This window comes from Beauveria bassiana (assembly GCF_000280675.1).
Source record: "Beauveria bassiana ARSEF 2860 unplaced genomic scaffold BBA_S00013, whole genome shotgun sequence".
Lineage (NCBI taxonomy): Eukaryota > Fungi > Ascomycota > Sordariomycetes > Hypocreales > Cordycipitaceae > Beauveria > Beauveria bassiana.
This window is the reverse complement of record NW_007930848.1, coordinates 431,022-442,853: the sequence shown is the minus strand read 5'-3', so window position 1 is coordinate 442,853 and position 11,832 is coordinate 431,022. Positions and strand designations below refer to the sequence as shown.

Below are 11,832 nucleotides of genomic sequence, written 5' to 3'. Positions count from 1 at the left end.
CTACTCATCAGTATGCGACAGAACCACCTTTGCCACCGAGCGCCTTCCCCGTCCGTTCATAGGGTGTACGGGCCGACCGCACGCACCCGCCATGGCCCTGAGCGAGAGATTTGGCAATCACCAGCGTGCCTTGCAATTTAATGCCCGCAATCCGCTGGTCTCGTTTTTTCCCCAACGTTTGCCCTGAGCTGGCCCGGGCATGCTGTTTTTGCGGCGCGACGCCATGATTGCGCAGTTGTAGCGGAAACTACCCCATTCTTAGTAAAAGAGGCAACGCTGGAAGATCGCGACAGTCCAATGAGTGTCACTCGTGCAAGTCGTGTTACTCTGCTCTGAGCAAACCCGCATCGAGTGGCCTCGCGCTAGCCAATAGGTGCACAGTTGGATCATCAGGGGCGTGGGCTTGGTAGGTGGGTGTTGCAGTACAATAGGTAGCCCCGTATTAGTCTCTGCCCTTGTCCCTTTTGCTCGTCGTTTCCCCTCCTTTGCTCCGAGGCCCTGTTACAGGCGGCAATTGTATTGCCAAGAAGCGTCAAAGAGGCGAATAATAGGGCTTGTGAGGGGAACAAGGCGCCGAACGAAGAATCATGGATATATAGACCTCGACAACGCGGGCAACTACTCGTCCCAACCTCCCAGCGGTTGCCCAGCATCACCAAACTTTGTCATGGTTCTGGATCTTTTGGTCAAGCATCGTTACAAAGTGCCTGGTTGCCTGGCCGTCTGTGCCCATGCACGCCATGGTGGCGGCAACGCGGTCGGCCGTAGGATGGTCTAGTCCATCAGCGAGAGAATGGCAGAGAAAAACAGAGCTATTTGCCCACCCAGATCGAGCCCATGTGCATCCTCGAAGAAAGGTGGAAACACCTTCTTCATGGACCCACAGTGGTTGCAATGTTCCTGCCCCTTGTCCTGTTCTGTCCTGTCCACACCCCCTTCTTTTTGCCCTCATAATACCCCCCCAAGTCACTCAAGTCACTCAGGTCACAGGCAGTCCAGCCCATCCCACGCCTTCATAACCCTGGATTCGCCCGCCAAGCTGCTTTTACATTCTTATCGCTTCTTTTCTATTAATCGCATTCGCCTCCTCTTTCTCTTCATCTTTTTCGCGTTTTTTTCTTTCGCACTTCACCAACGTCTACTAGTCTACCCCTCGACTCTCATCCCATCTCCAACAGACAAGCGCGTTTTCGACACCAGCCCGATTCCCCCCCTGAACGAGAGTCGAAACACCAATCTACCACTACGGATATACCCGCTCACGGCGAGCAACAACACCGCCAAGATGATGGGCCGTCCAATTGAAGAGATCGTCTACGATCAGCTCTTCCCCCATCCCAAGTCCTCGGAGCCCCAAAACTTCCAGTCCTTCCTCCAGCGCTCCCTCATCCCCGAGGTTCGTCAGGAAACGCATTCCTTTTACGGCCACATCGATACACAAGAGGCCAAGTACCCAGGCCTCGACTACGTTCACCCTACACACCGCATGCGTCTGAGCCGCTGGCCATGGCACCGCCGCCTCTTCCGCGCCTTTGACGCCCTTGGCCTGACGCGCTTCGAGATTGCCGGCCTGACCAAGTGGGAGGGCACCAAGTGGGCCAAGGAGAAGTTCGAAAAGGAGCAGGGCATCGCTATCCGCGATACCACCGCCGATGGCTTCCCGACTTGGGAGGAGCCCGCCGTCTGGGTGACTCCCTCCACCGATATTGACATCGACGCCGCCTCCAGCCCGACCCTCAGCTCTAGCCCCTCCAGCAGCGGCATGTCCACTCCGCCCTACCAGCCCGCCGATGAGGATGACGACGACGAAGACGATGAATCGAGCGAGGACGAGCTCGAGAGCGTCGGCGTTGAGCTCAACGCTCGCCTCCGCACCCAGGCCGCCCGTCGCGATGCTGGCGACAGCTCCGCCGTCCTTGACGAGGCCTGGGAGGAGTGGCTTAAGACGGCCATTGAGTCGGGCGAGCTCGCCATTGTCACCGAGCAAATGACCGAGTCCGCTGCCGGTAGTCGCACCGCGCCCCTGACCCGCACCGCCGCTCTCGTTCCCCACGGTATGCTCGACCTCGCCCGCGGCGGCCAGTGGGACGATATCCCAGAGTTCCTCCAGCCCATGCTCCGCGAGGTCATCCGCGGCGAGACCTCGATCTCTGCCCGCGGCGACCCCGCCCGTTTTCGGGCGACTACCCCTAATGCCCTGAGCCGCCAGCTGAGGGCGGCCACCCCGCGCTCCGCCATGGGCTGGAACTTTGGCGGCCAGGTGAATGCCACTCGCACAGTCAATCCTAGTGCTTAAGCAGTGAGCTTGATGGTGAAAGAAAAAAAGACATTACAAAACACGCCAAAAAAATTGCTTGAGAGACACCAAGCAAAGGCCATGGATTACGCGGCTGGTCATGATGGGCGAGAATGGAGCTTCACTAGCAATGAGTGCATGCACTCGGAATTCTTATTTTGATTATCGGGACTTTTTTGGAGTCGATGGGACACATTACCGCAGCGTTGGGATAATGACCCTTCCTTTTACTTTGTTTACAGCGATTGAATTCTTTTTTTCCGGACGTTTGCTTCCGTCCTGGAAGAAGTGAGCCAAAAAATCTGGGACGATTTTAATATTTCTTTTTGGCCTACTTACAGCTTGTCTACTTTTTTTTCTTCCCGCTTATTCTTCACCATTCATCTGGAATGTATGGATTCCTTTAGACAAATACAAAGAATGTTTGCCTCACACACATGACATAAGCTGACCCGACCGCGCATCTGCCCCCCGGCGTATTTCGCCTCAAACAGGAACCTCGATGCGTGCTTGATCAGCATTCAGGTGACCCCAGAAGCACGGGCCGGCTTACGGCTCCGGATAGTCGCAGCAAGAAACTTGGCACGCAGGCACGCCAAGTTGATCAAATGTTTTGATTTACCAATTGCCATACATCCCATCCATACTTCATTCAAAAAGTACAAAACTCAATTACTCCATCGTCCACAACCCTTGCCAGGTTAAAACGCCCGCTAATCATGTCAAGTAAAATCATGTTGTAAACCGCCCCCCGGATCCCTGAATCCCCCCCAAAAAGAAAAAAATAAAATACGACACCAAGTAGTAAATGAAGAAGCTCGACAACAAAGCAGATTGGTGTTGCAGCTTGCCGACAACGGGCCGTCTTCCCGAAAGCGGCAACCTAGCGGCAAGCGTCTGGCGTACTCTTTCTGTACCAACGCTGTGAACCCGAACTCCTCTGATCACGACAGTTGGTCGCTGAAGGAAGATTGATACAAGGCGGTACAGCAAGAACAAACGCTGAAAAAAAAATTGTAGCGTCTGGGACAGCACATGAATAAAATCGTGGCGTGCGCAGCATGGCCCCTTTACTTTTCCGGCTCCAGATGCGACCACTCAGGCACGGCCTTGAGCTGCTGCCACATGAACTTTTCCAGCTTGGTGGCCGACTTGGCGTACGGCGTGCTCTCATTGTTGTACTTTCGGCAGTTGCCAAATACGAGCGTCGCGTCTTTGATAAACTCTTCGGGCGTCGGGTACTGGTCCGCCTCGAGCTTGCTTTCCATGGTGCTAAAGTCCATGGGCTCCTTGATCACGTCGTAGTAGTCGGCCACGTCGTCGCGGTTGACGGGCACCAAAAAGGGCCACGCCGAGTTGTGGTTCTGCAGGTCGTTGAGCAGGTGCAGCAGCTGGTTGTAGTTGGGGCCGTGCCGCGGCTGGCGCGCGAGCTCGTCCATATCCGGTGACCAGCCCGAGGCGCGGATGGCGGGAATGTCGAGCGGGTTGATCTCCTTGATGCCGTGCCGCCACTCCTTGGGTGGGGGGTGCACGTTGTGCGACTTGGAGTAGGCTCGAATCTTGGCCTGGACGCACTCCTTTTGCTTGAGCAGCAGGCGTCCGACTTCCAAATACCGGATGCGCGGGAGCATTGAGCACTGCATAATGGTGCCGCCTTCGTAGTCTTTGATGTAGCCCATCCAGACGCTCCGGTCGAGCGTAATCTCCTTTGTAAAGCCTTGCTTTTTAAAGTAGCCAATGGCGTAGTTGTCGGCGTACGTTAGAAAGTACATCACATCGCTGGTGGCTTTGACGTAGTCCTTCAAGTGACACATGAGATGCGCACCATAACCCTTGACCTGCTGATCTGTGCTGATGGCGAAGAAGACGATTTCCGCAAATCGACGGCCCTTGAACGGACGGAATGTGACACCGCCTACTACCTCGAGTGGCTTCTTGACGATTGCTATCGACAAGTGAGTTCGATCGTAGACTAGTCGCGCAATGTAGTCCTTGGGCATCTTAGGCAACTGCTTCTGGAACAAACACTTGAGACCGGTCAGAACGATCAGTGATTCGCGCCCTCCGTCGTTGTTGACTACTCGAAATTCTATTTCGCCGTTTCGCTCTTCAATAACGCCTGGCTGCATGGAAAACGTTCGTTAGCGAGACAAGCATGGGAAAGGGTAGCACCCGAAGCTTACCTTGTCGGGGAACGGAATGCGTTTCAGCGCAGGAGCTGACGAGTCTTCCGTCTTTGAGTCGACGCCGTCCTCTGACTTGATATTTGGGTCTTCATCCTTCTCCTCGTCCTTGTCTTCATCGTCATTGTCTCCATCTCCATCATCGTCTTTATCGTCCTTGTCATCCACACCGTCTTCAACTCCATCGTCGGCCCCAGCGTCGTCGCCAGCTGGTGCGCTTATGGATGCATCTAATTGATCGTCGTCTTGGGGCTCTTCGGAGTCGCTGTGCTTGGCGCGCTTCGGGGCTGCAGGGGAGGGTAAATCCTCCTCAGCTTTGCGCTTCACTACTCATGTGGAATCAGTACCGACGCACTGGCGCATAAATCGTAACACTTACTCTCTTCCTTGATCTCTGACATTTGCAGGCGTCCGTTGCCTTGAGTAAGTGAACATGAACTACTAAACTCTGGAGCTTTCAAAGTTGGACTTGATCTGTGTCGCATTTGCGGAGCTGCCGTTCGCGACTGGTGGGGCAACATGCTTACGTTATGAGCCACGCCAGGAACCAAATCGCGCTAGTCCTAATTGGCGACAACGGGACACGCATTCACATCGTGCATCGGGAGCTCCTCCATATCATCTTCCTGCGACAACTTAACGAAGCGAAGCTTTGATCTCTCCCATCAAAGGACGACGGCGCGCGGCGGCATAAGTTCACGAGTACTCGTATAAAAACCGAGCTCGCACATCACACAAACATATACTACATGGATTCATCGCTGCATGAGGTCTGGCTAGCTGCTGCTGGCAGTCCATTCCTCCCCACCGTCGGCAAGGGCAGCCAATTTTTGGTCGGCTTTGTACTACTTCTTTTGGGAATCATTGCTACTGGTGTATTTGCATTGAGTGAGTCAAGGCAGTCGAGGTGCCAATCCTACAGTACCGCTGACAATCCCAGACCGTTCGCTAGTAAACGTCTTTGCAGTCGGTATTCCAGCATCTCTGGCATTAGCGTATGTCGCAAAGCGTCCAATTCGTCTCTAGACAACCCATGAGCTGACTTCTTTTAGATACGGTGTTGTATACATGTTCTGCGCGGTCGGAGTCTACGTCTGAGATACCCCACGCCCTCATTAAAGTCGGAGCGACACACACTGTATATTAGCTGGAACACACAAGAGCAAAAGGCCACTCAGCGCCACTTATATTTGATTTAAATTCTGCAATTTTCTTTACTACACTCGTCAACTCTAGGTCTCCGACAGCCAAGAAGGCCATTACGTCATGACGGACAAACATCCAATCCTACGCGCCGTGGCGACGTCAACGCGTCCGCTTTATCAGCTTCTACGGTGCATTAACTTCTCTCCGAAAGTTCACGTTCAAATCACTGAAGAAGGTATTCGTTTCGCGGCGGATCACGCGAAAGTAATGCAAGGTAAGTGCTGGGACTGTTGCGTAGAGATCTTGTACTAACATGTTCTCAGGAGTGGCATTTCTCAACAAATCTCTCTTCTCTTCGTACTCTGTCAATTTACCACCTGCAGAAGACGGTGAGCCGCCAGAGCTACCAAATTTTCAAATACCACTGTCATCGTTCCTCGAAATTCTTCAAATCTTTGGCGCTGTGGACGTTGCCGCGCGAGCTCAAAAAGCTGAACAAGACCCATATCGGAGCAATTTGAGGAACTATCGCCCGGATGCATTCAGCAATCAGACACTGGGGATTTCCGGAACATGCACTCTGGTTTACGGGCAAGAAGGTGACCCATTCAAAGTTATGATAGAGGAATCAGGTGTTCAAACCACAGCTGGCCTCGCAACATATGTACCCGAGATCACAGACGACATACCTCTGGATAGAGACGACATATGGTTCAAGATCATCATGCAATCGCGGTCACTGCTAGATTCTCTGGCAGAAATCTCGCCTACAGCGCCAATGAAACTATCAATTACGACGTCAAAAACGTCGCCTTACCTATCCTTCACCGGCAAGGGCGACTTGGGTAGCTCGGATGTCGATTTTGCCCGAGGCAGGGAGCTACTGGAAACGTTCAGTATTAGAGACAAATGGACGCAGTCGTACAAGTTTGACTTTATCAAGAACTCGACCGAGGCCATGCGCATTGCGAACAAGGTCAGCTTGCGAGGCGATGGGCAAGGGGTTCTTAGTTTACAATTTCTCGTCGATATAGAGGGAGGCAAGCGGAGCTTTTTGGACTTTCGGTTCGTCCCCTTTGCGGCTAATGATGATGAGGAAGAGTACGAGGAAGGGGATAACGTTGACGTGGGCAGCGGGCCCGAATTATAGGGACAAGACAAATATTGGCTGCGCAGACCTTATGCGATATGTGGATCGTCATAATACAGATATATGTGCCAGAAATCTATAGCTGACGTTTTGATACAATTTGTTGCGAATTTTTGGTTGATGTGAACACCAACAACAGCGAGCCAACAGTCCATCGCTTGTGTCTTTCAGCGAGTTGCTTTTCACCGTCGATGTAATCTTGCTCTGGAATTTGCGGCAGCTAAATACTTGTTTGTGCCGCTGCTGACTCGCGTCAATTCAGTGCAGCACCACGTGGCAATGACACCCTTAATTGGAATGGAGAAATTCGCTATAAGAGGGAGAATGGTTTGTGGCGTCGTGCTATTGATATTATTTATCCACCTCAAGGGAGACGGGACCACTATTGGAAAGTCTAAAATGAATGCATTTCGCGGTTTGAATCATGGATTCATGCATGACCAGATGCATTTATGTCGTTGCTTTCCCTGTCATATTTGGGTATAATTCCATTGGAGCGTCTTATACGTATTATACGCACGCGCCTTCATCCTTGCACATCATCCTGACTCTTTCACCACCCGCGGAATTGGTCTGTCCAGAACGGATCCACGGCGAGTCCGCACAGCGATTCCAAAGCATGAAGAGGAAGACAAATTGTCACCCCATCTCGGACAGAAGCTGAAGCCGAAGAAGCGATAGGGCAGAGGCTTGCATGAAGTGCTAATATTCGGTTTCCGACATCCCAAATAATTGATAATAGATGGACTCTTCCCTGAGCGTCGTGCTACACCGAGCCACGACGGAAGTGGCACAACATCGAATACCTGCACTTGGTACATGGGCTGAAAACCTGAAAACCGGCGTATCCATGTGGTTTACTTCATGCATCGGAAGCCGCAAGCCGGCCCGGCAAAGCGACAAGTCTACACCTGCAGATGACACCATTGCGCTGCCGTCGCGAGAAAAAACAGAAGCGACAGGGCAAAAACCGACACCGAGAATGCCGCAGCATGCGGCTGCTTCTTTCTTAAAGACTGGAACCTCGCGTGCAATGCGAGAAGCGAACAATATTCTGTGAAAGACTTGCAGTGTTAGCATTCGCACGACGGATGCGGCTTCATACAACATGTCTTTCCACCTGAACGCGCATCTATTCATATGCTTGCCAAACTATACGCCTCTTTGATACCTCAACCGAAGATTATCAAAAATACAACCAGCGATGCAAACCGCAGATTGATATTATAATTATTATTGTGCCTCGGACTCGATCTTCTGCCGAGCACCGACTGACGGCTCATTCGAGAACCATTGAGACAGCGAAAATCAGTGGAAACTAAAGGACCTAAAGGACGACGCTGCTTCTCAAACACCAGGCGAGCTTTGACAGACTCAAATGCGGGACACCCTTGAGACAGACTTATGCACTGTCCTCTGCATCTTTGACTGCCTTTTGTCGACGAACAAACAGGCGCTCCGAAAGATCGCCGACTGGAAGATTGAGGGGGAAATCGACCGAGCGAAGAAGCTGAGCAAACAAGAGATACCACCCAAATATACATAATATGAACACGAAACCACCAGTTGTCTTGGATTTTTTAATACATTAGCGCTTGGATTTTTTTGATACGTTCCGGGGTTGTTATACTTACGGCTTCTAGTGCGTGAAATGCCTGCATGTCGCCAGCAGCCGCCTTCCAGTACGCGCCTGCAAGCAGAAACAAGGCAATGTCGAGGAGGAGGAAGATGGTGAAGAAGACGATGTTTGTCCGGAGGGAGCAGATTAGGAACATGAAGACGAGTACGCCCATACAGACATGGAAGAACGCTACAGGAGGGGGGGGGATTGGTCAGTGACATTGTTCGTTTGCTGCTTCAAGCGAGTTGGCATAAGTCCAGACTCACCCGTGCTGGATTGAAAACTAGCAATTCCAGCAGCCTTTTCCGCAGCCGTCGTGGCATTGGCGGTAAATGCGCCCTGGGCATTGAAGAATGGAGTAAGCGTGACTGCAAAGGCGAGCCAGAAAGCGCCTAATAACAAAGACAAAAAAAGGTTGTAAATAAGCGAGATGTTGAACCCATGAAGCTTGGCAAACTTACCAAAGGATCCGAAAACAATGTAGACAAATGTGTTGCCAATGATCCATTCCAGAATCGCGCCCAGAATCTGCAGCATGCCGCCGAAAAAGTAGAAAGTGCCAATGGTCGCGGCGCCGCCGCCGCCAGCACCGCGCCAGCCCATCAGCGCACAGCTCAGAGGTGTAGAAGCAATGAGGAAACCGAGAAGTGGACTTGCCCAGGTGGTTTTTTATATTAGCATTTTCATGCGCCGCATATTTCTCTGGCCCGTTTCATTGCAGCAGAGTCAAAACTGTAAATGCTGGCAGTGATGGGGAGGGGGGGTTTCTCACAGAGGGGTCGGGTTCGCAAAGGTCTGTCCAAGGTTGCCTTTGACGCGGTTCGCGGGGTTTAGATATAGCTTTTCAAACATTTCGTTTGTGACTGTGACGCTTTGGACCTGGTGAAGAAAAGGCATGTTGGGCCGTATCGACGACTCAGAGTCGGATTCCTTTGTATCAGCAGCATACGCCATTGTGAGATAATCAAAGTATATGAAAAGGCCAGTGGGAAGAGTCCGGGAAAAAAAAACCAAAAAAAAAAAACCCCCCAAAACCAAAAAGAAGAGTGTAAAAGTGGCTGCAAGGTCTAATTACTACATCACAGGCGCGCGGTGGGCTTCTACTTATTGAGTCAGTCATGATCAATTAGGAACCCTCGCCATCTCTCATTTTACCCCAGTTTTCAAGATATTCTGCTCAAGTACAATTTCCGTCAAACGGCTAGTTGCGTTTGTGCTTGACGATGAACCGTTTGTTTGCTTGCTTTGTTTTTTTGTTATTCAACGCCAGGCAGGGGGGACGAGTAGAGCCAAATGGCGCCCGCTGCGTACCGAAGCCTGGGCTCAATCCCCTGCCTGACAGCCCACGTTGTCTGTGTTGCCAAATACAGCGTCGCCATCAGTAAGTCAGACCAGATACAACATCTTTTATCCCGGTTCTCATAGGTATTGTTCCATCGTAATCTGTCTAGTTTATAGCAGCAGAGTGAGGCTGTCCAGGGTTGGCACAATCTTTTGTGTGCTTGCTTGGTGTATTCAAGGCGTCGTGCCAAAACTCTGTGACGCAGAGGTGCGCCAGTGAGCTCAAAGGCCATTATGAACTATTGAGCCAAGGTCTGTGTTCTTTGGGGTCGAGAAGTCAAAGGAAGCGAACACGGACCAAACGTGGCTACCCTTTGGCGGTAGTCGTTGGACTGTGCATGTTATTGTCTCTGGCCGGCGATGGACCAGACAAGGATACAAATAACGGCTTCATTCCCGCTGATTCGTAGAACCTTTACCACTCACACTCCGGTGTCGACGGCTAGGGTTCGCCGAGGCTCCAATTCCTCGTAAAGCAGAGCAAATCTCGGAATGTTGGACAGTAAGAAGTAACTACTTTGGAAGCTGCCGTAGTGTAACTAGTTATTCGGTAGTCGTGGTATCATCATATGACCCTCCAAAGCTACGCAGGTAGGGGACGACATTGTCTGAAGTCGATCAGTGCAGTCACATACTATTAGTAACTCGCAACAAAGAAGACGCCGAGCCAGTTCTGTAGAGGCCAATTTCAGCACTGAGCCGACCCTTTTCCTTGAAACATTCAATCATCAAACATATTTTTCAAGAGCTCAAAGAGATTCAAGAGCTCAAAGAGACCCAACGACCTTGTCTGACTTTTATTCGCGCCGGCAACTGCAGCCAGCGTCTCGAGAAAGTGTTTGTGCGCACACATAAATACTCCCGGCGAAGCTGTGCCTGGCACGCATAGCTTCTGCAAAACTTTTAGACCTTTTTTTTCTTCCCTCTCTTTGCGCTGTATTGGTCGTGACCGCTGTCATGCAGTAGAGCATATGCGTACCAGTAGAGCGACTCGTCGCTGTGCATCTACGTCGCCCACTAGATTCTATCAACCAATCAACCATTCGCGAGATCGTCATCGCTCCAATTTCGATTATGAAAACAGTGTATACTGTAGTCTAATTCTGCATTGAAAGTTTGTAAATACTGAAAGGGCCAATTGTCAAAGCTGACATTTGAAAAGGGTAAAGACTAACTCGCTTTTTACTATGCTCATCGACAATCGCTGCATCGACACCGCAGGCATCTATACCAGCTTCCATCTACTTACGATGATTTTTAATTACATCCTCGTAAGTGAGGCTAAGAGTATACTCTGAACTATCGCCGTGACACGTATCTTCACGGTCAAGTTTTGTTCAAATAAGACTGGGAAACCCGAGCTAATATGTACTGCTACGAAGTATAGGCCAGTGACGTGCAAACGGTGGCAAGGGGTGATCTATGGAGAGCAATGTAACAATATGAAGATGACCCGGCGGGTAAGTTTCAAGAGTTTGTCTTACGTACATCCGATGTAATTGTTCCGAGGTAGATTGTCTCTGGGGTGAGCCAAGGTCGTTTGATCGTGACTGCATCTTCACTCCGCAGCCATCACCAGCAAACAGCTGCAAAGGAAGCGACATGTGAGACACAAGTTCAGTCTCACTCTAGATTTGATCCTTGTGCTCCTTGTTTCATTAAATACAGCGGTGTGCTAGAGTAGCCGATGAACACTGTCCAGCAAGTTTGAACTGGGCGGCAGATGAGCATGTTGAAGTGCCCACAGGCCAAGCGGTGCCGGTGTCAATGCGAGAGTAGACTCAGAGAGGTAACGACAATACAGATTTAGCCTCTTAATGCCGAGATATCAGGTCCCTGTGAACGCATCTGAGCCTTTCATGTCTGAGACTTGCCGTGGTCCGGGCCGAGGCAAACAGTTGCCGCATGCGGGCCCCGGCTCGATGCCGAATGTAAGCCAACAGCTACCAGCGATGACTGTCTAGTCAAAGATGATTCTCATTTAATGATGGAGCTGTGGGCATGAAGAGTTGTACGCTAAATGGTAAGTTGTCGCGAACTCTGCAAAGTACCCTGCCAGGTGTAACCATATCGATCAAACAAAGGTGCAGCCACG

At 51.1% G+C, this 11,832-nt stretch overlaps 4 protein-coding genes across 4 annotated transcripts; 2 read left to right on the top strand and 2 right to left on the bottom strand.

Annotated features, from left to right (window-relative positions):
* Nucleotides 1-1,285: 1,285 nt before the first annotated feature.
* Nucleotides 1,286-2,296, top strand: BBA_05251 (uncharacterized protein; the record flags this gene model as incomplete). Its single annotated transcript, XM_008600348.1, has 1 exon — nt 1,286-2,296. The coding sequence occupies one exon, from the start codon at nt 1,286-1,288 to the stop codon at nt 2,294-2,296; it is 1,011 nt and encodes a 336-aa protein (XP_008598570.1).
* Nucleotides 2,297-3,366: 1,070 nt separating this feature from the next.
* On the bottom strand, nt 3,367-4,880 carry BBA_05250 (histone acetyltransferase; the record flags this gene model as incomplete). The annotated part of the gene is made up of 3 exons (XM_008600347.1): nt 3,367-4,419; nt 4,480-4,808; nt 4,859-4,880. 3 exons carry the CDS (start codon nt 4,878-4,880, stop codon nt 3,367-3,369), a joined length of 1,404 nt encoding a protein of 467 aa, XP_008598569.1.
* A 348-nt stretch (nt 4,881-5,228) lies between these two features.
* Nucleotides 5,229-6,775, top strand: BBA_05249 (DNA repair exonuclease rad1; the record flags this gene model as incomplete). The annotated part of the gene is made up of 5 exons (XM_008600346.1): nt 5,229-5,367; nt 5,420-5,474; nt 5,532-5,571; nt 5,716-5,899; nt 5,949-6,775. The coding sequence occupies 5 exons, from the start codon at nt 5,229-5,231 to the stop codon at nt 6,773-6,775; spliced, it is 1,245 nt and encodes a 414-aa protein (XP_008598568.1).
* A 1,402-nt stretch (nt 6,776-8,177) lies between these two features.
* Nucleotides 8,178-9,350, bottom strand: BBA_05248 (GPR1/FUN34/YaaH-class plasma membrane protein; the record flags this gene model as incomplete). Its single annotated transcript, XM_008600345.1, has 5 exons — nt 8,178-8,345; nt 8,410-8,585; nt 8,663-8,788; nt 8,858-9,048; nt 9,169-9,350. 5 exons carry the CDS (start codon nt 9,348-9,350, stop codon nt 8,178-8,180), a joined length of 843 nt encoding a protein of 280 aa, XP_008598567.1.
* Nucleotides 9,351-11,832: the final 2,482 nt, after the last annotated feature.